The 24,548-nt window shown below is 46.1% G+C and overlaps 1 protein-coding gene and 1 long non-coding RNA gene across 2 annotated transcripts in view; both read right to left on the bottom strand.

Annotated features, from left to right (window-relative positions):
• The window catches only part of LOC308480029 (prostaglandin D2 receptor-like), a gene marked incomplete at its 5' end in the record, with an annotated part of 30,901 nt that extends 28,878 nt beyond the window's left edge, over positions 1-2,023 (bottom strand). The window contains one exon of the mRNA XM_081011243.1: positions 2,018-2,023. Coding sequence (XP_080867369.1) covers positions 2,018-2,023 — 6 coding nt within the window. The remainder of the gene's footprint in view (positions 1-2,017) is intronic.
• The window catches only part of LOC308470678, a 283,172-nt gene that overhangs the window by 120,960 nt on the left and 137,664 nt on the right, over positions 1-24,548 (bottom strand). The gene's annotated exons all lie outside the window — the stretch shown is intronic.

Raw genomic sequence — 24,548 nt, forward strand, 5'->3', positions numbered from 1 at the left:
TTTAGGGCTTTCAAGGTCAGCACCAACACTTTGAATTGTGCTTGGAAACATCCTGGGAGCCAATGTAGGTCTTTCAGGACCGGTGTTATGTGGTCCTGGCAGCCGCTCCCAGTCACCAGTCTGGCTGTTGCATTTTGGATTAGTTGCAGTTCCCTGGTCACCTTCAAAGGTAGCCCCACGTAGAGCGCATTGCAAGACCAGTGAACTTGCAGGTTTTGTTGGCCTTCTAAGCCCTCAACCCCAGTGCCGGATTTATGTATAAGCTAAAGCTATAGCCAAAAAATTTAAAGGAAAAAAAACCTGGATGTACATTTCCAAACTATAAGATAAAAAACAAATAAAATAAAACCTACATACAGCACCAGTGTTTTGTGTTGTGTATGACGCGGGTGGCGCTGAGGGACGCGGGTGATGCTAGGGACACGGGTGGCGCTGTGGGTTAAACCACAGAGCCTAGAACTTGCCGATCAGAAGGTCGGCGCTTCGAATCCCCGCTACGGGGTGAGCTCCCGTTGCTCGGTCCCTGCTCCTGCCAACCTAGCACTTCGAAAGTACGTCAAAGTGCAAGTAGATAAATAGGTACCGCTCTGGTGGGAAGGTAAACGGCATTTCCGTGCGCTGCTCTGGTTCGCCAGAAGCGGCTTAGTCATGCTGGCCACATGACCCGGAAGCTGTACGCCGGCTCCTTCGGCCAATAAAGCGAGATGAGCGCCGCAACCCCAGAGTCGTCCGCGACTGGACCTAACAGTCAGGGGTCCCTTTACCTATGGACCTATTAGGTCCATCAATTACCATACAGCCTATATTCAACACAAAAAACATTGACAATTTGTTGTTGATAAAGGACAGCTGGACATATAAAGGGCCCCATTACCTTCAGTAGCTTAGGGCCTCATCAAACCTAAATCCGGCCCTGCTCAACCGTCTTCCTCTAGTTGCTGTAATATCACTCATGATTATGATGATGAAATAATAACGATCATCACCAGTGCTTTTTTCTGGGGGTACACAGGGGTACGCATACCCCTAAATATTTTGTGAAGCTAAGTCTGGCCTCATTGAGGGGCAGTATTTCAATATGAGTAGGAAAATGAGAGTACCCCTAAACATTTTTAAAAAGAAAACAGAAGCACTTTTAATAATAATATGCCACCCATCTGACTGGGTTCCCCCAGCCACTCTGGGCGGCTTCCAACAAATTAAAACAATAGGACATCAAACATTAAAAACTTCAATAGGGCAAACATAAGGTTCTGCACTTAGGAAGAACCAGATGCACACATATAGGATGGGGGACAGCAGTACATGTGAAAAGGATCTAGGGGTCTTGGTGGACCACAAGCTGAACGTGAGTCCACAGTGCATTGCAGCAGCAAAAACAAAGCTCATGCTATTCTAGGCTGCATCAAGAGAAGTATAGCGTCCAGGTCAAGGGAAGTAATAGTACCCTCTATTCTGCCTTGGTCAGACCACACCTGGAATACTGCGTCCAGTTCTGGGCGTCACAATTTAAGAAGGATGTCGACAAGCTGGAACATGTGCAGAGGAGGGCGACCAAGATGATCAAGGGTCTGGGAACCAAGCCTTGTGAGGAACGGTTGAAGGAGCTGGATATGTTTAGCCTGGAAAAGAGGAGACTGAGAGGAGATAGGATAGCTAACTACAAATATCCGAGAGGCTGTCAGATGGAAGGCAAGAGCAATCTTGTTTTCTCCTGCTCCAGAATGTAAGACCTTCAAGTTACAAGAAAGGAGATTCCAAAATTAAACATCAGGATGAACCTTCTGACTGTAAGAGCTGTTCAACAGTGGAATGGACTCCCTTGGAAGCTGGTTGACTCTCCAGCATTGGAGAGCGGTTGAGTAGCCACCTGCCAGGGTTTCTTCAGTTGCGATTCCTGCATTGCAGGGGGTTGGACTAGATGACCCTCAGGGTCCCTTCCAACTCTACCATTCTACGATTCTCTGAAATCTCTGAAGTTTGGAGCAGTGGTCATCCAGGGTTTCAGGAAGCTCACCACCATGTCTTCCTGTCCACTGGTTGGGATGTTGATTTCAGAATAGAGGAAGCTGCCTTTTATCACAGTATCACATGAGCACTGCTCCACAGCATTTGATATTTTCATTCACATATATTCATTCGAAATAAGATGGGTTTATGAAACAATTCTATATTCTCCCACCACGCTGACGAAGATCTACAAAACAGCAGTCAATATCCGGAATCTCTGTTCAGTGTTGGACATTATATTTGCTGAATACATCATCATCATAATTTATTATTTATACCCCGCCCATCTGGCTGAGTTTCCCCAGCCACTCTGGGCGGCTTCCAATCGAGTGTTAAAAGCAATACAAAGCTTCACAGCTTATCTTTCATCGTACAAAGTTTGGTATCTCTCTTCATTTAAAGACTTTCAGAGACTTTGAGTCTAACATTCATTTTACTGAATCAGAGCATTGGTCCATACAGGTCAGTATTGTCTGCACTGGCTGCCAGCAGCTTCCAGACAGAGTCTAGCCTCTCCCAACCCTTGCTGGAGATGTTGGGGACTGAACCTGAGACCTTTTGCTTGGAAGGCAGATGTTTTAACCCCTGAGCTAGCTCTCTCCCCTGTCACACACTAAAAGAAAGGGACCATGGCTGGTTACTTGTGAGCTGGAAGGAGCTGGCGCCCTCAGCCCTTCGTGACCAGAGAGCCATAATATTTGCTCCTGTCCATCCATCATGTTTGTTTTTTTCTGCGGAGCTAGGAGCTCAGATGGAAAACAAAGATTACTGACTTCAACAGGGACAGGCTTTGTAGACACTTCGTGACTATAGGAAAGTACAGGAAAATCTGAGCCTTGCTTGCGGAAGCATCAAAAATCGGTCCCTCCAGTGACATTTTGTGGTGACAGGGATATTCTGGCTGTGACCCTGCAGTACTGTGTGTGGTTTGGGAGCTGCACGGTCAGGGGAAAAACAATGCTATCCAGCGTTGTAAAGACTGCGGAGAGAATAACTGGGTGCACTCTTCCCACCTTGGATCAAATCTATGCTTCCAGGTGCCATAAGAAAGCTGCAGAGATAGCGCAGGATAGTGCGCACCCCGGAAATGATCTCTTTCAGCTTCTGCCTTCTGGAAGAACTGTACAGTGGTACCTCGGGTTAAGTACTTAATTCGTTCCAGAGGTCCGTTCTTAACCTGAAACTGTTCTTAACCTGAAGCACCACTTTAGCTAATGGGGCCTCCTGCTGCTGCTGCGCCGCCGGAGCCCGATTTCTGTTCTTATCCTGAAGCAAAGTTCTTAACCTGAAGCACTATTTCTGGGTTAGCGGAGTACGTAACCTGAAGCGTATGTAACCTGAAGCGTATGTAACCTGAAGCGTATGTAACCTGAGGTACCACTATACAGGGTTATAAAGACTAGGACTAGCCGCCTGAGAAACAGTTTCTATTCAAATGTGATTTTGGTTTTAAATGCAGTGTAAGGTAGTCTCTGTGGGAGTATATGTATTTAATTATGGGGTATCAGAGTTTTTTTTTTTTTTAAAAATGATATTTATTAAAGTTTCAGAAAAGGTTACAAAAATAAGAAAAAGAAAAAAAAGAAAAGAAAAAATACAAAATACAGAAAAATAAAAACATTTAAAAACAAATCAATCTTTCCATGTCTTGTCTTTCGTTTACTTGTTTCCATGACCTCCTCACACCTCCCTTTTTTGTATTCCAGTTCAGTTAGTTAATTCAGCAAATCCTTTCCCTCTTTGTTTTTATCTTAATCCTTTATCCTAATATATTATAACTTTAGATTCTCACCTGTTAACAATCCATTTTTACATACTCCTTTGTAACATTGCTGCTAAAACCACTTAACTTCATTCCGACATCATTCTAACATTCATTAATTTTGCAGTATTTCTGTAAATAGTCTTTAAATTTCTTCCAATCTTCTTCCACCGACTCTTCTCCCTGGTCTCGGATTCTGCCAGTCATTTCCGCCAGTTCCATGTAGTCCATCACCTTCACCTACCATTCTTCCAGGGTGGGTAGATCTTGTGTCTTCCAGTACTTTGCAATAAGTATTCTTGCTGCTGTTGTAGCATACATAAAGAAAGTTCTATCCTTCTTTGGCACCAATTGGCCAACCATGCCCAGGAGAAAGGCCTCTGGTTTCTTCAGAAAGGTATATTTAAATACCTTTTTCATTTCATTTTTCCACCTGGAAGCCAATTTTCTTGTCCAAATTATATGCCTCCATTATCTGATAATAATGAAGCCAATCTCGCACTTTATTTTTTAGTTTTTCAAAACTCTGCAATTTCAATCTGTCTCCCTCTTGTTCCAAAATTTCCCAATATTTCGGCCATTTGGCCTCCATATTGAGCTTTTTCTGAGCCTTCGCTTCCATCGGTGACAACCACCTTGGGGTTTTATTTTCAAGTAGGTCCTTATATCTTATCCAGACATTAAACAATGCTTTCCTGACAATATGATTTTTAAATGCTTTATGTGCTTTGACCTTATCATACTGGGGTATCAGAGTTTTTAGGGGGCTAAACAGGCTGGGATAGCTGGGATAGCAGGCTTGTTGGTTTCAAATGTTTGATGTAGATATTTTCAATTTCGTTGTTCTGTATGGGACAATGACAATAAAGATGATCGTATTGTATCATACTGCCTCCACCTCAATCATTTTGGCAGTCCTTTTCTGAGCTTTTTCCAACTCGACAATAAAATAAACCTGAAAGCGACTTGCCTATCAATCTTCGGTGTGGGGTGAGCATGGAATCCACAAACCCTAAATCTGCAGGGAAATGCAATAATAAGAATTAGATCTCGGTGCAAATTTCCCTGCCCCCAGATGCTTTAGCTGAGATTTCTGCATTGCAGGGGGTGGACTAAATGACTCTTAGGGTTCCTTCCATCTCTACTATTCTGTGATTCTATGAAGGAACCCCTTATTCCAAGCAGACCTGCCTCTGTGTTGAGATCTGTGGAGTTGACCTTCCTAGTGGGGCTTCTACCATTTGGCAAATAATATTCAGCACCCCAGGGGAGGGCCTTCTCGGTGGTGGCTCCCCAGTTTTTGTAATCCCCCCTCTAAGTTACGGTGGGAGGCTGCTTTTAATTACTGTCCTGCTGCTTGTTGAGCTTGTGAAAAATATTTTTATGCGTCTTATCTTCAGAGCTGTATTTTTAAACTGCAGATATTTTAAATGAAATAAATATAAGCATCATGTTTATTAAGGTAAAGGTAAAGGTACCCCTGCCCGTACGGGCCAGTCTTGCCAGACTCTAGGGTTGTGCGCTCATCTCACTCTATAGGCCGGGAGCCAGCGCTGTCCGCAGACACTTCCGGGTCACGTGGCCAGCGTGACAAGCTGCATCTGGCGAGCCAGCGCAGCACACGGAACGCCGTTTACCTTCCCACTGGTAAGTGGTCCCTATTTACAGTGGTGCCTCGCAAGACGAAATTAATCCGTTCCGCAAGTCTCTTCGTCTTGCGGTTTTTTCGTCTTGTGAAGCACGGCTATTAGCGGCTTAGCGGCTATTAATGGCTTAGCGGCTTTAAGAAAAAGGAAACAAACTCGCAAGAACTCGCAAGACGTTTCGTCTTGCGAAGCAAGCCCATAGGGAAATTCGTCTTGTGGAACGACTCCAAAAAAGCAAAACCCTTTCGTCTAGCGAGTTTTTCGTCTTGCGAGGCATTCGTCTTGCGGGGCACCACTGTATCTACTTGCACCCGGAGGTGCTTTCGAACTGCTAGGTTGGCTGGTGCTGGGACCGAACAACGGGAGCGCACCCCGCCGCGGGGATTCGAACCGCCAACCATGCGATCGGCAAGTCCTAGGCGCTGAGGTTTTTACCCACAGCGCCACCCGCGTCCCTCATGTTTATTACATCCCCTGTATATTGCAAAGGCAGAAAAAGGCCAAAACAAAAACAACACAATATTGGGTTATATTACCTATAAAAGGCAGATTAAAAGGTTCAAATGACTTTTTTAAAAAATGACAGAGGCATGGTGAAATGACATTTTATTCGGGAGAATTTGCCTAAGGGGTTTCATCATTTTGCAATAAGAAACATAAAACCACAACGGTCAGGAATGGTTGTAAACTGGGCATTGTTGCAACGAATCCATTATTGAAATCTAGGAAAGGAATAGATTTCGCTAAGTCTTAGATTTTGGATGTCCCGGTTAGTCTCACTTATCCCTATATGATCTGTGAGCCAAGTTCCACAGCCGTTTGAGGAGCTGTTAGCTAAGCATTGATTGACATTTTTATTTATTTGAGGGATGTTTATATGGCCTTTCAACCGCAGTTTTCAGGGCACTTGACAGATGAAATGATTTTTGAAACATCAAGGCCAAAAGAAAACAAAACTTCAAAAGCAGCATTAACAGTGAGTGATGGGACCTTTTAAAAGCTGGAGAGAGGAAGACAGTATGAAAAAAGATCTGTGTCCAGTGCGGAAAAGAGAATCATGCAAATGTGTCAGGGCCCTTTCACACTTCGTTTTATGGTGCATTCATCATGATCTGTCCTCATGATCCTGCTTCCTGCAAAGATTTTGAAGAGAAGAAGAAGAGCTTGGATTTGATATCCGCTTTATCACTACCTGAAGGAGTCTCAAAGCGGCTAACATTCTCCTTTCCCTTCCTCCCCCCCAACAAACACTCTGTGAGGTGAGTGGGGCTGAGAGACTTCAGAAAAGTGTGACTAGCCCAAGGTCACCCAGCAGCTGCATGTGGAGGAGCGGGGAAGCGAACCCGGTTCCCCAGATTACGAGTCTACCGCTCTTAACCACTACACCACACTGGCTCATATTACTTATACAGTGGTACTTTGGGTTACATACGCTTCAGGTTACAGACTCCACTAACCCAGAAATAGTACCTTGGGTTAAGAACTTTGCTTCAGGATGAGAACAGAAATCGCGCAGCGGCAGCACGGCAGCAGTAGGAGGCCCCATTAGCTACAGTGGTGCTTCAGGTTAAGAACAGTTTCAAGTTAAGAACGGACCTCCGGAACGAATTAAGTACGTAACCAGAGGTACCACTGCAATTCTGAATCTCTGCCTGTTCATAGCTTCCTGCTGAAATCCTGTGAATTTTTATACCCCAGATGTTCTGGGGTGAGCTTTAATGTCCTGCTTTTTCATGCTATAATAATAATAATAATAATAATAATAATAATAATAATAATAATAATTTATTTATACCCTGCCTATCTGGCTGGGTTTCCCCAGCCACTCTGGGCGGCACCCAATCGAATATTAAAAACACAATACAGCATTAAACATTAAAAACTTCCCTAAACAGGGCTGCCTTCAGATGTCTTCTAAACGTCAGACAGTTGTTTATTTCCTTGATATCTGATGTGAGGGCGTTCCATAGGACAGGTGCCACCACCGAGAAGGCCCTCTGCCTGGTTCCCTGTAACCTCACTTCTCGCAGGGAGGGAACCACCAGAAGGCCCATGGAGCTGGACCTCAGTGTCCGGGCTGGACAATGGGTGTGAAGACGCTCCTTCAGGTATCCTGGGCTGAGGCCATTTAGGGCTTTCAAGGTCAGCACCAACACTTTGAATTCTGCTTGGAAACATACTGGGAGCTATGGGGCAAGAGAGCCTCTCCAGACACCAGACACTGGGAAAGCACTCCAGAACAACTAACGAAGTGGAATGACGTCTGGACGATCCAGTATAAATCCACCGCTGTTACTGTGTTAATGACATGTTGCAGAATACACCCACCAAAAATAACCCCCAACTAGTCTCAAGAGTCCCTCAGTCCTTGCACAATCATTTATTGGGATAATTGTGGATTGGATTGAGAAAGTGAAAGGTTTGTGGATTAATTTCTGGATTATTTACTTGCAAGAAACCTGGTTAAACAGATAATTCTTTGGGATTTTACCAACTTCTCTAGGCTTAAGAGATCAGTAGTGGAGGAAAACCCCAGTCTCTTGCTCTCCATCTAGCCTGAGCGATCCAGGCATGGTACTTCAGCCAAGTTTCTGAATCCACAAGGATAGTTTCTGTCTGCCAGGAAGATTGAAAAAGTCCTGGTATCAATTTCATCAGCAGAAACCATCTTCCCCTGCCCACAAGGGCGTTTGCCATGTCCCTAAATCCTGGAAAGATGTTGCAATAGTTACCTGGCATGTGCTCTGGTTGGCTGAAAAGTGCCAGCTGTCACTCTCACCAACATGGGTGGGCTGTGGGCTGGCAGTTTTTTGTCCTCACTAAGGATAAGAAAACCAGCAACTATCTGTGCTTAGTTGCTCCAGAGGAGAACGGAAGCCTGTTAGTAAGTAACAAAGTGGCGTTAGATAGATTTGAACCAACAGGTGTTTTTTATTTTCCATCGCTTGCTTTGTCTATCTGCCTCCCCTCTTCCTTTTTCTTCTCATATATACATTAAAAATGGAAGGCTGTTGTCACACAGCCTGCATTGAATGATTTGAAAGGCCAGATTAAATCCCAGGCTTACAATTTTAACATTTTTATATATGATTTTTGGTACCATTGTTGTGAGCTGATTTGATATTTTCCTTAATGAGTGAGCTGCATAGAAACATGGCTATGAATAATAATACTAATTGTTGTTGTTATTTAGTCGTTTAGTCATGTCCGACTCTTCGTGACCCCATGGACCAGAGCACGCCAGGCACTCCTGTCTTCCACTGCCTCCCGCAGTTTGGTCAAACTCATGCTGGTAGCTTCGAGAACACTGTCCAACCATCTCGTCCTCTGTCATCCCCTTCTCCTTGTGCCCTCCATCTTTCCCAACATCAGGGTCTTTTCCAGGGAGTCTTCTCTTCTCATGAGGTGGCCAAAGTCTTGGAGCCTCAGCTTCAGGATCTGTCCTTCCAGTGAGCACTCAGGGCTGATTTCCTTCAGAATGGATAGGTTTGATCTTCTTGCAGTCCATGGGACTCTCAAGAGTCTCCTCCAGCACCATAATTCAAAAGCATCAATTCTTCTGCGATCAGCCTTCTTTGTGGTCCAGCTCTCACTTCCATACATCACTACTGGGAAAACCATAGCTTTCACTACACGGACCTTTTTTCCTGCTTTTTTTCCTGGAGCAGGAACCGGCAAGCCACTCCAGTATCCCTGCCAAGAAAACTCCATGGACAAAGACAATAATACTAATACTAATGCTAATGCTAATGCTACTATTACTACTACTACTACTACTAATAATAATAATACCACGAATTGCTTCACAGGCGGTCAAACAACCAATGACTTGTTCTCCAAAATAAATTAAAAAATTGTCCAGTAGCACCTTAGAGACCAACTAAGTTTGTTCTGGGTATAAGCTTTCGTGTGCATGCACTCTTGTTCAGACACACTGAAACAGAAGTCACCAGACCCTTCTATATAGTGGGAGGGTGGGGTGGGGTTTTATTCAGAAGGGTAGTAGGAGATGGGTGATTGACTCAGTGCGTATGGTAAACCTGTTGACAACTGTTGACGACTGCAATTAGTCCTACAGGGAAAAGCATGGGATGGTATGCAGATGACCAAAAATAGCTTTAGCATGCTAAAGGTTTACCATACCCACTGAGTCAATCACCCATCTTCTACTACCCTCCTGAGAAAAACCCCACCCCACCCTCCCACTATAGATAAGGGTCTGGTGAGTTCTGATTCAGTGTATCTGAAGAAGTGTGCATGCACATGAAAGCTTATACCAGGGGTTGGCAAGGTTTACCTCGCCTGGGCCGGTTCACTCCAGCGGAGATCCCTCTGTGGGCCAGAACGTGAGCGCATGTGTCTGCGATTTCCGGCATCTGAGCAGATGCGATTTCCGGCATCTGCATCTGTGCAGATGTGATTTCCAGTGTCTGTGCATGTGCAGATGCGATTTCCGGCGCCGCGGAAGCGAGTCCCTGCTCTGCGCTGTGCCAGTTTAGCACAGTGCGCGGGGACTCGCCGAGTGGGCACCTTGGATTGTGGGCGGTTTGTGGGCCGGTTAAACGACCCCCGTGGGCTGCTTGCGGCCCATGGGCCTTAGGTTGCAGACCCCTGGTTTATACCCAGAACATACTTAGTTGGTCTCTAAGGGGTCTCTAAGGGACGCAGATGGCTCTGTGGTCTAAACCACAGAGCCTAGGGCTTGCCAATCAGAAGGTTGGCGGTTTGAATCCCTGTGACAGGTTGAGCTCCCGTTGTTCAGTCCCAGCTCCTGCCAACCTAGCAGTCTGAAAGCACGTCAAAGCGCTAGTAGATAAACAGGTACCGCTCCAGCGGGAAGGTAAACAGCGTTTCCGTGCGCTGCTCTGGTTCGCCAGAAGCAGCTTAGTCATGCTGGGCACATGACCCAGAAGCTGTATGCTCTCTCCCTTGGCCAGTAAAGAGAGATGAGTGCCGCAACCCCAGAGTCGGCCACGACTGGACCTAATGGTCAGGGATACGTTTACCTAAGGAGTCTAAAGGGGATGTGGGTGGCGCTGTGGGTTAAACCACAGAGCCTAGGGCTTGCCGATCAGAAGGTTGGTGGTTCGAATCCCCGCGATGGGGTGAGCTCCCGTTGCTGGGTCCCTACTCCTGCTAACCTAGCAGTTTGAAAGCATGTCAAAGTGCTAGTAGATAAATAGGTACTGCTCCGACAGGAAGGTAAATGGTGTTTCCGTTTGCTGCTCTGGTTCGCCAGAAGCGGCTTAGTCATGCTGGCCACATGACCTGGAAGCTGTATGCCGGCTCCCTTAGCCAATAAAGCTAGATGAGCACCTCAACCCCAGAGTTGGCCACGACTGGACCTAATGGTCAGGGATCCATTTATCTTTATCTAAGGAGTCTCATGGGGATGTGGGTGGCGCTGTGGGTTAAACCACAGAGCCTAGGGCTTGCCGATCAGAAGGTCGGTGGTTCGAATCCCCGCGACGGGGTGAGCTCCTGTTGCTCAGTCCCTGCTCCTGCCAACCTAGCAGTTCAAAAGCATGTCAAAGTGCAAGTAGATAAATAGGTACCGCTCCGGTGGGAAGGTAAACGGAATTTCCGTGCGCTGCTCTGGTTCGCCAGAAGCGGCTTAGGCATGATGGCCAAATGACCCGGAAGCTGTGCACCGGCTCCCTCGGCCAATAAAACGAGATAAGCGCTGCAACCCCAGAGTCGTCCGCAACTGGACCTAACGCTCAGGGGTCCCTTTACCTTTAAGGTGCTACTGGACAATTTTTTTATTTATTTTGACTGCGTCAGACCAACACAACTACCTACATGAATCTTGTTCTCCAAAGGTTTTCTTTTGCTCTCCAGCTCCACTTGCCATCACAGATCGTCACATGTCTCGGGTGGGGTAGCCAAACAAAGCATGGGTGCTGTGTTCACAAATAACGCCAAGCCATGATTAATGCAAACAAATGGTTGGTAAGCGAGTAACAAATCATGGCTTCAGACGGTGGTTTGTTGGCAGTAAATATAGTTAAGCTGCCGAGCCGGATTTGCATGTGGCGCTAAGCCAAGAGTGGGGAATCTCAGGCCTGGTTGCAACATGGATTATGACAACAATGGCAGTTTTTATTGTCTGCGCCATCTCTTAGCGGTTCCTAACATGGAAGCCATCTTTTCAGAGCTGCTTGCTAAACTTATGGCCAATCTTCTCTTTGAAGGTGTCCTTTGTGTAAATGTCTCTTCAATCCAAGTCCAATTTGAACATTTAAAAACCCATAAGAATGGAGATTGAGAGTCATGAAGTTTCCCACCAGTAGTTAGCAGTAGCTCCTAGTTGTTGTTGCAGCTGCTACTAGTATTAATGGTGCTACTACTAGTATTACTAGTACTACTAGTAATAGTAGTAGTAAAATAATTTATACAACACATTTTGAGTATAAATACTGTTGTGAAATTATGGGGGGGCCCACATCTTTAAAGTTGTTAAATGTTACAAATATTATGCATAAATGTATCCTTTCGACTTGACATCTCAGGGAAGTTGTTGTTGTTTAGTCGTTTAGTCGTGTCCGACTCTTCGTGACCCCATGGACCAGAGCACGCCAGGCACTCCTGTCTTCCACTGCCTCCCGCAGTTTGGTCAAACTCATGTTTGTAGCTTCGAGAACACTGTCCCACCATCTTGTCCTCTGTTGTCCCCTTCTCCTTGTGCCCTCCATCGGGGGGGGGGGGGGAGTTACCTAGCTTTAACAATCATATAAAATCAACTCCTTTCCCAGTTTTCTCCACTTCAACACTATTTTGCCCTTGGAAAAACGACTCTTTTCCCTGCCACCTCCCCAAGCGTGAGGACATGTATACACACCTCCTACCCCAGGAAGTGCCCAGAGGGGACAATTGCTGAGCTGATTGTTGGCCAAGGAAAGCCTAATCCCATCACCAGACTTGCCAAGGGGTCCAGACATGCAGAGGAAGTTCTATTGTACTTTGGGTGGTGGGACTTCAGAGGTGTTTGGCTATGCTAATCTTATACCTGGGTCTTGCCCGGCCATGTCTGCTTATGTTAACCTTGTACCAAGGACATGTCTGGACATGTTTGCCAGGGTAAACCGAGTGTAACACTTGTCTACCCCTCCCCTTTTGTGACATGTCAGTGATGTAGCAATGATGTGGCAATGATGCCCTACAAACTGTATTTGGGATATGGTGGGAAAGTTTTAAAAGTCCTTGTCACCCCATCCTCAGGGTTCAAAATTCCTCTTTGAACCTGTTGCCCAATAAACTTTGGTCTACAGCTATTTGCTCCGGTTGGTGGCTGGACTCCTTTTATTCTGCAGGGACCCGCGGGCTCTGCCCGATGAGCTGGGTGACTGAGCAGCCTCACACCTAGATTTTTCCGTAACAAATACCGAGGTAGTTTCCCACAACGGCTTCCATAATAAAAAATACACAGCAAAACGTGGCAAAAACAATTTCATCAGAACATGAAAACGCCCATAATTAAAAGGTATAATAAACAAGCCTTCTAAAGTAGCATAATGATCATAACAATAATTAAAGCAGGAAGTTCAAGCCTGGAGATCATTTGCCCAAACAGGAGTGTCTTCTAGAGCTGGCACAATGTTGATATTGATGGAGCCTCTTGCATTTCAGCAGTGGGGTCAGTAAATGCATCTGGAGATCAGTAGCTGGGAATTGAAAATGGGGAGAGTGCTTTGGTGCTCAGATCCTGTTCGTGGACTTCTCATAGGTACCTGACCAGCCACGGTGAGAATGAAAGGATGTTGGACTAGATGGGGCTTTGGTCTGATCCAGTTGCAAGGCTCTTCGTGGCTTCGTATTGGGCAAATGGACCATCTGGGTTGGTATTGTTGCAAGTTCTCTAGGGTTTCAGGTAGGGGTTTCTCAGACCTACCTAGAGATCATGGGGATTGAATCTAGAGCCTCTTCAAGCTATGAAGGCATATGAAGAGCCAGTGTGCTGTAGTGGTTAAGAGCAGTGGATTCGTAATCTGGTGAACTGGGTTCGCTTCCCTGCTCCTCCACATGCAGCTGCTGGGTGACCTTGGGCTAGTCACACTTCTCTGAAGTCTCTCAGCCTCACTCACCTCACAGAGTATTTGTTGTGGGGGAAGAATGGAAAGGAGATTGTGAGCCCCTTTGAGACTCCTTAGGGTAGTGATAAAGCGGGATATCAAATCCAAACTCTTCTCTTCTTCTTCTTCTTCTTCTTCTTCTTCTTCTTCTTCTTCTTCTTCTTCTTCTCTGCAAGGAATTGAAGCTGCTGCAGACCAGGGCTTCCCAAATATTTTGGGGTTCAATAAACTCACTCCCAGTGCCCTCTACCTGATAAAAAACATTATTCAGAATAGAGGTTTGCACGACCCACTAAGGAATCATAGATCATTGAACTGTAGAGTTGGAAGGTACCCCGACGGTCATCTAGTCCAACCCCTGCAATGCCGGAATCTCAACTAAAGCATCCATGACATTTGGCCATCCAACCTCTGCTTAGAAACCTCCAAGGAAGGAGAGTCCACAACCTTCCGAGGTATTTTGTTCCACTGTCAAATTGCTCTTATCATCAGAAAGTTCTTTAAAAAAATAATATTTTAAAATTAATTTCCCAAAATTTACCCAATATTTTGCCAATTATGCAGATTTCAATCAATATCAAAATAATTCCAATTATTTCCAAATTTATACAATTTAATCAAAGTGGTTTCCCGTGCTCCTTGATCGATGTTTTTTGTCTAATCTTAGATTGCTGCGATTCCTATTTTTTAAAAACAACTAATTACATTTTGGTTGGTATATTAATCATTAAGATCACAGCTGCATTTTTAGCGATTGCTATTTGTGTCAATCCCCTTCATGGATCACTGCCTTGCCATGGCGAAGGGGCTTGAATAACTCAGAGAAGCTATGAGCTATGCCGTGCAGGGCCACCCAAGATGAACAGGTCATAGTGGAGAGTTTTGACCAAACGTGATCCACCTGGAGCAGGAACCTGCAAGCCACTCCAGTATCCCTGCCAAGAAAACTCCATGGACAAAGACAATAGGCATATAAAAGTTATGACGCTGGAAGATGAGCCCCTCAGGTCGGAAGGCGTCCAATAGTCTTCTCGAAGCTACCAGCATGAGTTTGACCAAACTGCGGGAGGCAGTGGAAGACAGGAGTGCCTGGCGTGCTCTGGTCCAGGGGGTCACGAAGAGTCGGACACGACTAAACAACAACAACATTCGTGTCAATACCTTATCTACCTTTCCATAGGATTTCAAATGAGGTGCTCTAATTATTTTCCTTTTCTCTGCGTGTGCCAGTCTGAACATGTCCAGTTATAAAGTCCTTGGCTTTTGTCTGCTGTCCAGTTCTTGAAATTCCTCCAATTGCTGTTGTCTCTCAACATAACTGGGGTGGGGCTATAATCCTGGAGAATTCTCAGAATATCTCAATAGCTCCCTCCCTTCATGCTCTCATCTTTCTTGGTGTTTCTGGACAACAACATACTCCAACAGTCCACTCTTTCTCACTACTCAGTCAACAACTAGAAATTTCCACAGCCCAAGAAGGAGGGCTCTAGCTTCCGCCCAGGGGATCTTGTAGTACTTTCATTTTAATTAATCACCATCAAAGTCTCCATGCCTCCCTCGGCCACGGCTCCAAATTCCTTTCATCTTTACGACTGCATTTTGGCCAAAGTCCACTTAAGTTGTATCTCTTCTCTGTTGTTTTTAAGGGGGGGGGGGTAGAGATGGTATCCGTTCTAATTTTCCAAGATAATCCATTCCAGCATTAGAGCTCTCCCCCATCTCTTTAAACAACACGCAGTTAACTGTTCTTTTAATCAGAAGTTTCATTCCATACTGCAATCCAACCTCATTCTGTATCTTTAAAATTTTGCGCCTGGAGAGGGTTGCGGAATCATTAATAAAGAAACTCAAAGTAAATAGGGAACCGGAGGCTTCCTTCTCCACCATTACCACCCACACCCAATAAAATATTTTCTCAGTTCCAAATCTCATATCAATGCAGCTGGGTGATTCCGCAGTTCTGATGACAACATCTTCTCTCAGAGCGTGCCTGACTTCAAAGCCAATTAAAAATCCAATTAACAGGAGAACTTCTGCTTCTTAATGGCGGCGTAGGGGTTTTTTTTGCCAGGCAAAGTGCATTTACACTCAGCGCCTCCCTGCTCCCCACATTCCATGCCAGAATGAGAGTCAGGTACCGTGATGGACTGCGAGTGAAGCCCCTTCCTTCCTTCCTTCCTTCCTTCCTTCCTTCCTTCCTTCCCTGGAAGGAATTTCCAATAATGACTTATCCTCTATCATTCTTGTTTTTCTCTACCTTCCATCCCCGCGATGTTGTGGGGACTGCCTCCATTTAAGGCAGATAGGAACTGGAAACCATCAGAAAGTTCTTGATGTTTAGTTGGAATCTCCTTTCTTGTAACTTGAAGCCATTGGGTTGGGTCCTACTCTCTGGAGCGGGAGAAAACAAGCTTGCTCCATCTTCCATCTGATAACCCTTGAGATATTTGAAGATGGGTTTTATGTCTCCTCTCAGTCTCCTCTTTTCCAGGCTACACATACCAAGCTCCCTCAACCATTCCTCATCAGGCTTGGTTTCCAGACCCCTGATCATCTTGGTTGCCCTCTTCTATATATGTTCCAGCTTGTTAACATCCTTCCAGCCAGTGTGGTGTAGTGGTTAAGAGCTGTAGACTCGTAATCTGGTGAACCGGGTTCGCGTCTCCGTTCCTCCACATGCAGCTGCTGGGTGACCTTGGGCCAGTCACACTTCTCTGAAGTCTCTCAGCCCCACTCACCTCACAGAGTGTTTGTTGGGGGGGAGGAAGGGAAAGGAGAATGTTAGCCGCTTTGAGACTCCTTAGGGTAGTGATAAAGCGGGATATCAAATCCAAACTCTTCTTCCTCTTCTTCTTCTTAAATTGGGGCACCCAGGACTGGACACAGTATTCCAGAATAGCGTGGGACTATGACTTCCCTTGACTGGGACGCTACACTAGATAATAACACAACGAAATTCAAAACAGTAACAATTAATTGAGCATTTATTCAAAATCCAGTTGAAAATATTTAGTTTGGTTAATTCATTAAAACTGAGAGACTTGATCCAGCGTTACCACTGTTTCAAAGTCTGCTAGCAACCTCCTGCTTCCCCCTTGCCTCTTAGCCCCCCTCCCAGTTATCCCACAATCCGAGTTGCCACACACTTTGGGAGCCACTGTTGTAGAGCAGTATGAATTTTTGGCAAAAAAACAAACCAGCCCATGGTAGTTACTTAAAACAAAACAAAAAAACCCCTAAAAGTGCAAAATCTTTGCTCAGTTAGAGTGCTGACTGGCCATGGGTACTGTGGAGCTGTTATCAACTGCACAGTTTTTGACACCCCCACAAATATTAGGTGCACGTTGTCGCTTTGCTGCCAATACAAACTGTTGCTTATGCAGAACGAAAAGCAGAAGTATTTATGACTGTTTGGGGCTGATCTGAAAACCACAGTAACTCACAGAGAGCCTTCTAAATTCTGACAACTTGGCAGCATACTTGTTTGGGATAATAGGATTTGGAGTAGACTCTCTGATGCCGTTTCCGGAATAGGGAGTGCATTGTGAACAAGTTGAGCCCAGGTAAAATTAAATAAAAAACTCTCTAATCTAGGGTCTCTATAGAATCAAAACTATTGAGGATGTATTGGTTCCTGAAATCCATTCTGCAGAATCTCCCCCATGTAATTTCCATGATGATATATACTGTTGTTATGTTATAGTTTGATGTTATGTCTTGATTTAGGAATGGGGTTTGCTGTACTGAACCAGTCCGTCATTTGATCGTGCTGTTGATTTGTTGCTCAGACTCGTTCTGTTTTGGTTAATGTTTAGTCAAGTTGGGGCAATCTCAGCCTGGCCTGGAAGTTTGCAAAAAGAACACTTTTTTTTTTGGTGCTCCCAACTCTGTTGCAATGGTCACTTCCATAATGGATATTGCTATTTACGGTATTTACGTATCATTAAGTAGCCATTTGCTTGTCCCCAGGGGTATTGCAATTTCTCTGTCTAGGCATTTATACGATAATGCATGGTTGTATTTAATTTAATTGCTGGCATTTAGGATTGAATAACCCACCAGTGCTCACTGGAAGGACAGATCCTGAAGCTGAGGCTCCAAGACTTTGGCCACCTCATGAGAACAGAAGACTCCCTGGAAAAGACCCTGATGCTGGGAAAGATGGAGGGCACAAGGAGAAGGGGATGACAGAGGACGAGATGGTGGGACAGTGTTCTCGAAGCTATCAGCATGAGTTTGACCAAACTGCGGGAGGCAGTGAAGACAGGAGTGCCTGGCATGCTCTGGTCCAGGGGGTCACGAAGAGGCGGACACGACTAAACGGCTAAACAACAACCCACCATTGAAAATAGGGGTATAGTTTACATCATGGGTCAGCAAACTAAGGCCCGTGGGCCAGATCAGGCCCAATTGCCTTCTAGATCTGGCCTGCGGGCGGTCTGGGAATCCAGGCATAGCGCACGCACATAATGGTTTTTGCGACTCAGCCAGGCTTGGGGGTCAAAAGTGAGGTGGGTGGTTGCTCAAGACAAGCCCCTTCTCCGTCCGCCATGCGAGTGCAGCAATCTATTCTTCCGGGGTGGGGAAGAGGGAAAAGGAGCCACAGTTTGTATTTCCACCATGGAGCTGCCGGCGACTGACCTCAGGAAGGGCAGTTGCGGTGGCAGGGGCTCGGAGGCGCCTCGGGAGTGACGACTGCCAGTGTCTGTGGCGGCGGTGCTCCCCGCCAGAGGAAGCGGGGAGCGCCTGGACACATAGCTGTCAAGTGTCCCTTATTTGAAGGGACAGTCCCTTATTCCAGCGCCATGTCCTGCTGCTGTCCCTTATTGATGGATGTCCCTTAAATGTCCTGTAAATGATGTCCCTTAAATTTCAAAGGAAGCAGCTCCTCTCCCTCCCTCCCTGCCGGCCAGGGGGGAGGGAGGCTCCAACTGTGTTGCTTGGCTGTGTTGCTCATTCCAATAAGAAGTCTAAGAACGACTGGGGGGGTGGCACTTGCATGCCTTGTGTGTGGCTAGTTAATGCAAGCTGAGGAGGGTTTTGAATGCTGGACGCCATTTTGTTGCACGTGCTGCTGCAAACTTTGCAGTGCAAAGCCAGGCCGGGGAGCCATCTTAAGTTGAGGCTGCATAGGCCTTGTGGTGCATGTGATTCAGATTCTGTTCAGTTGAACCTCTGGTTACAAAGTTGGTTGGACAGTGTTCTCGAAGCTACCAGCATGAGTTTGACCAGACTGCAGGAGAACAGGAAGACTGGAGTGCCTGGAACAGGTGAGGCTGCAGGTCCCTTATTTTGGCTGCTGGTCCCTTATTTTCAAGGCTGCTGGTCCCTTATTTTCAAATCTGTAAGTTGACAGCTATGGCTGGGCAGCCGCACTCCAAAGCAGTTCTGTACTCTGCTGAGGAGGCCGCTTGTGAGCTACATGGTGCAAGCCATGGAAAGCTAAATAACCACCGCCTCGTCTTCCCTTACGCGGGGAAAAGATCATTTTTGCTTGAGCGGCGCTAGCCTGATTTAGACTGGCCAGTGGCTTTTCCCTTCACCCATGCATGCGCACATGCTGTCCAGGGCTGACAGGAATGGCGCGCATACCTCAGCCCCTCACCCCCCACCACGCCTTACGAGAGAAATAATAACTGTCAATGCGTAAAACACAAAGGAAGCACCATAAGTGTCGCAGGAAACCCCCCCCATCATTCAGTTTGTACAAACTCGACACACACACTCACACACGACATGCGCTACGCTTCTGTTATAAATTCATAGAAAATCAGCCATACATCGGATCTGCACCGTTCCACTTTTTTTTTTTACTCCATGAAGGAAGGACTACAAAATGGGGAAGGTTTGATACAGGGCAGCCATAATCCCTTGAGCATACCAGCACATACACAGGAGCCCTGCCCAGTTGCTGTGCCAACCCTGATGGTCCTAGACAGAAGACCATCAAGGTCACAAAGGATTTGCATATGGGAGTGGATTCAATACGGACTGGAACAAAGGACAATGATCAGCTCTTCCCTCTGGGGTCAGGAAACTGCCAATTCCCCTTTGTCCTCTGGAAATGACTCATGGGGAGGGGGAGAGGAGGAACCAGCCAGGTGACAAGATACTCAGGTTACCTCCACAACTCCTCCCTCAACCCCTCCTTTTTGTGATGTGTCAATGATGTAGTCATGAGGTAGCTGTGATGTAGTTCTAGGGGTGTAGTTTGGGGTATTAGTAACTAATAAAAGTTGGGGTCTTCTTTTGTTCTGGGCTTCCATCTTGTTCCACCTGGTGGCAGGTGGGAGTCCTGTCGCAACAGTCTCCAATAAAGACCAAGCCTACTGGCTGCTGTTTTGCTCTGGTATTCCTGGCTGGTGTCCTTGTTTTTTGTCCACGGGAGCCCTCGGATTTCTCCGTTAACATGGGTGTATGAGGGAACACCCCTACCCTCAAAAAATCACCTTTGGGCAACGTTGGGGTTGGTCCCAATAAGGGTTTTTGCCAAAAATGCGGATCATAATCATGGCAATATATAGTCTGGCCCCCCACAAGGTCTGAGGGACAGTGGACCGGCCCCCTGCTGAAAAAGTTTGCTGACCCCTGGTTTACATGCTGTCATTTCACCTGGATTGCATTCAGATGGGTGCTTGGAATATGTATTGGTCAATTTAATTGCAAGGGGCTTCTTAACCCTTTCCCTTCTTCTGGTTGTTCTGCTAAAAAACCTCCTCTCTTCCCGCTACTTTTTCTTCCCTGGGAGAAAAAATATGGGTTTCGACACCAGATTGCAGCCACCGCTGCTAGATTTGGCAAAAAGGGGGAGAAAATAAACAAAACCTTGGAATAAGAACTACATAAAATTGCACATCGCATGTTCTTTGGCTCACAGTTAGGACTGGGGTCCAGGCATTCCTAGAACTCTGATCCAGGAAACATTTTAGGAAGCCTATGTTCTTCCAACTTAGCCAGTTTGGAAGAATGGGAGGGAAGGAGATAAAACAACAAAGGCAGATGGACAGAAATCCTGCTTTGGCTCAGAGATTTGCATCGGAAACTCCTGGCCGCCTACCTGAAAGGGTCCTTAATGAAGTTATTTCGCAGCACCTGAAATGGTCAGCATCATGTAGTTAACAGAAGAACATAAGAGTTTGCGGGATCAGGCCAAGAGTTTGCGGGATCAGGCCAATGGCCCATCTAGTCCAGCATCATGTTCTCACAGTGGCCAAACAGGTGCCCCCCTGGTAAGCTCACAAGCAGGATTTGAGCAGAAGAGGACTCTTCCTGTGCTTTCCAGGGTACACAGTTACTCAGTGTGAACTTCAGGGCTGGATTTAGGTTTGATGAGGCCCTAAGCAACTGAAGGTAATGGGGCCCTTTATATGTCCAGCTGTCCTTTGTCAACAACATGGGTAGGCAAACTAAGGCCCGGCGGACAGATCCGGCCCAATCGCCTTCTAAATCCGGCCCGCATGCGGTCCGGGAATCAGCGTGTTTTTGCATGAGTAGAATGTGTGCGTTTATTTCAAATGCGCCTCTGGGTTATTTGTGGGGCCTGCCTGGTGTTTTTACATGAGTAGAATGTGTCCCTTTATTTAAAATGCACCTATAGGTTATTTGTGGGGCCTGCCTGGTGTTTTTACATGAATAGAATCTGTGCTTTTATTTAAAATGCATCTCTGGGTTATTTGTGGGGCATAGGAATTTGGTCATTTCCCCCCCAAAATATAGTCCGCCCCCCACATGGTCTGAGGGACAGTGGACTGGCCCCCTGCAGAAAAAGTTTGCTGACCCCTGGTCAACAAAAAATTGTCGCTCTTTTTGTGTTGAATATATGCTCTATGGTCATTTATGGACCTAATAGGTATCTAAAACCATTTGCACATGTTGGTATGTGAAATATACTCAGAGTCGCAAAGTGATTTCATGCTCTTTATTCAGCTCATAGCGGTGAGGAGGAATGAATGAATGTCCCCTCAAAGTATCTGCTTTATATACATTATTTACACAATGGGCTGCACATGATTGGCTAATTCCGGAATTCTACTGTAAGCCAATCAGGTTGTGGATTCACTTCTATCTGGAGCATGATTGGGTAGTTCCTGCCAACCAATCATATTGCTGCATTGTTCTAGGACCAATCAGACTGCTGCATTCTGAATCCTATTGTTGTAGGACCAATCAAACTGCTGCATTCTGAATCCTATTGTTCTAGGACCAATCAGACTGCTGCAGTTTGGATCCTATTCAACTCAGTACATAACAGTATGCAACCAGTCCATGCAGAATGGAGGCACCCTATATATAAAGGTAAAAGGGACCCCTGACCGTTATGTCCAGTCGCGGACGACTCTGGGGTTGCGGCGCTCATCTCGCTTTATTGGCCGAGGGAGCCGGCGTACAGCTTCCGAGTCATGTGGCCAGCATGACTAAGCCGCTTCTGGTGAAACCAGAGCAGCGCACGGAAACGCCGTTTACCTTCCCGCCGGAGTGGTACCTATTTATCTACTTGCACTTTGACGTGCTTTTGAACTACTAGGTTGGCAGGAGCAGGGACCGAGCAACAGGAGCTCACCCCGTCGCAGGGATTCGAACAGCTGACCTTCTGATCGGCAAGCCTTAGGCTCTGTGGTTTAGACCACAGCGCAGAGCAAAGCAGGTTTTTCTCCCTTCAAAATTTTTTGGGCCCCCCAAGAGAGTGAGGCCCTAAGCTAGAACTTGATTAGCTTATACAGTCATACCTCGGGTTGAATGTGCTTCGGGATGAGCGCGTTCGAGTTGTGCTCTGCGGCAACCCGGAAGTAACGGAGCGCGTTACTCCGGGTTTCGCCGCTTGCGCATGCGCAGATGCTCAAAATGACGTCACACGCATACGCAGATGCGCCGAAACGTGACCCGCGCACGTGCAGACTCAGGACACGGGTTACGTTTGCTTCTAGATGCGAACGGGGCTCCGGAATGGATCCCGTTCGCATCTAGAGGTACCACTGTACGTAAATCCGGCACTGGGGATTGGAATCAACCCAATGTTGGAATCCTGGAACGATTGTGGAGCACCCCTGTTCTGTTCTGCCCACCCCTTTGCTACGTCACTTGACGGCCCTCGAGTGACGAATGCCTGCGTGGATGGCTGAGGTTGTGGTCTTGCAAGCGATGACCTCGAGCAAGGGCTTTAAAGGGGTCATCTATGCGTCCCCCCCATTCCTTCCCAAGCTATGGGGCTGGCAGAACGTTGTGGGGGAAAGATCCTCAGGACTACAGTTCAGAAGGAGGCCTCAGATGTGTACAATGTTTGTTTCAGAAGATAAGCAGCTGAAACGCCTGTCCAGATAGGGATTTTGCAAACGGGGCAGGGAAATGCCTCTTTCATTGTCTTCTCTGTTCTTCAAAAGACGTTCATACTTTGTCCCAGTGGCCTGGCTTTTTCGGAGGAGACCGGGCCGAAGTGTTTAGCTTTCTTTTGGCATCTGTTTTCTCCATTGGAAGAATTTGCTTGAATGCTTCGCCGCAATAAGATCTAGAAATTTCACATCCTTTCCCCTTCTGGAACTTGCGTATGTGTCTCGAAGACTAGCGTTCATCTTGCAGGAAAAGAAAAACAGAGTTTGCCCCAAAGGGGTCTGCTTCTTCAGGATTTCACCCTTAGGTGGGAATGCAGCTCAAACATTTTGAAGGCTATGAATGCTGGGCGTCAAGAAATGAGATCTGGGTTCAAATTCTGCTGCGGGGGGAACACCTTGCCTAAGAGGAGGGCAAGACTATCCATGGATATCAGCCAAGAAGGCTACAATGTTCTCCTCAGGATGCCTTTAAATTACTGTTTTTAACTAGTTTGTTTTTATTATTCTGTATTTTATGACTGATGTTATAAAACTTGCGACGGGGAAGCCTGCAGAGGCAGGCGGGGGGAGGGAGGATAATTAATGTGCTCACACCTCGCCTGCCTAGCTGCTTGATATATTGAGGTGGTTGCTTTCCCATGCCTGCACATGTTGCAACTTCCAGCTGTGTTACACTTTGGGAATGCACAATCCCAGAGCTCAGATGCCACAGGCCACGTTTTTAAGGACCTAGAGCATCCTCCTAACTCAGTGCTTTAAAACAGAGGTCTTTAACCATCAAGGTTGTTGCTGCCTTGTTGTATTCCGGCTAAGGTTTACCAGCCCAAAAGAGCACCTTCATTCATATGTTCGTTTATTCATTCATTCCATTTATGTCCCTGCCCTCCAAGGAGCTCAAGCTGGTGCAAATGGTTCTGGCTTCCCCACTTTTCCTTAGAACATCCCTATTTAGGGAAGCTTTTAATGTTTGATGCAATACTGAATTTTAATATTTTGTTGGAAGCCGCCCAGAGTGGCTGGGGAAGCCCAGCCAGATGGGTGGGGTATTATTATTATTAATAATAATAATTCTTATTATTTTCATTGGAGAAATGTTGGAGGGTATGGAGTTATCTGACCCCCAAGCAGCCAAGGAGATAACTAACTATATAAGCTTTAGAAGACATCAGAAGACAGCCCAGTATATGGAAGGTTCTTTTTAAAATGTTTATTGTTTTATTTTGTTTTTATATACAGTGGTACTTCGGGTTACAGACTCCGCTAACCCAGAAATAGTACCTCGGGTTAAGAACTTTGTTTCAGGATGAGAAGAGAAATCGTGCTCTGGGGGTGCGGCGGCAGTGGGAGGCCCCATTAGCTAAAGTGGTACCTCAGGTTAAGAACAGTTTCAGGTTAAGAACAGACCTCCAGAACGAATTAAGTTCATAACCCAAGGTACCACTGTATGTTGAAAGCTGCTCAGAGTGTCTGGGGCAACCCAGTCAGATGGGTGGGGAATAATAATAATAATAATAATAATAATGGAATAGGGCATCCTTATTTTCATCAGAGAAATGTTGGAGGGTATGCACCATAAACACACTAAAACAACAAAATACAGTGGTACCTCTGGTTACGTACTTAATTCGTTCCGGAGGTCTGTTCTTAACCTGAAACTGTTCTTAACCTGAAGCACCACTTTAGCTAATGGGGCCTCCTGCTGCTGCTGCGCCGCCGGAGCACGGTACTATTT

The sequence above is a fragment of the Podarcis pityusensis genome (genome assembly GCF_964106645.2).
Source record: "Podarcis pityusensis genome assembly, chromosome: 1".
Lineage (NCBI taxonomy): Eukaryota > Metazoa > Chordata > Lepidosauria > Squamata > Lacertidae > Podarcis > Podarcis pityusensis.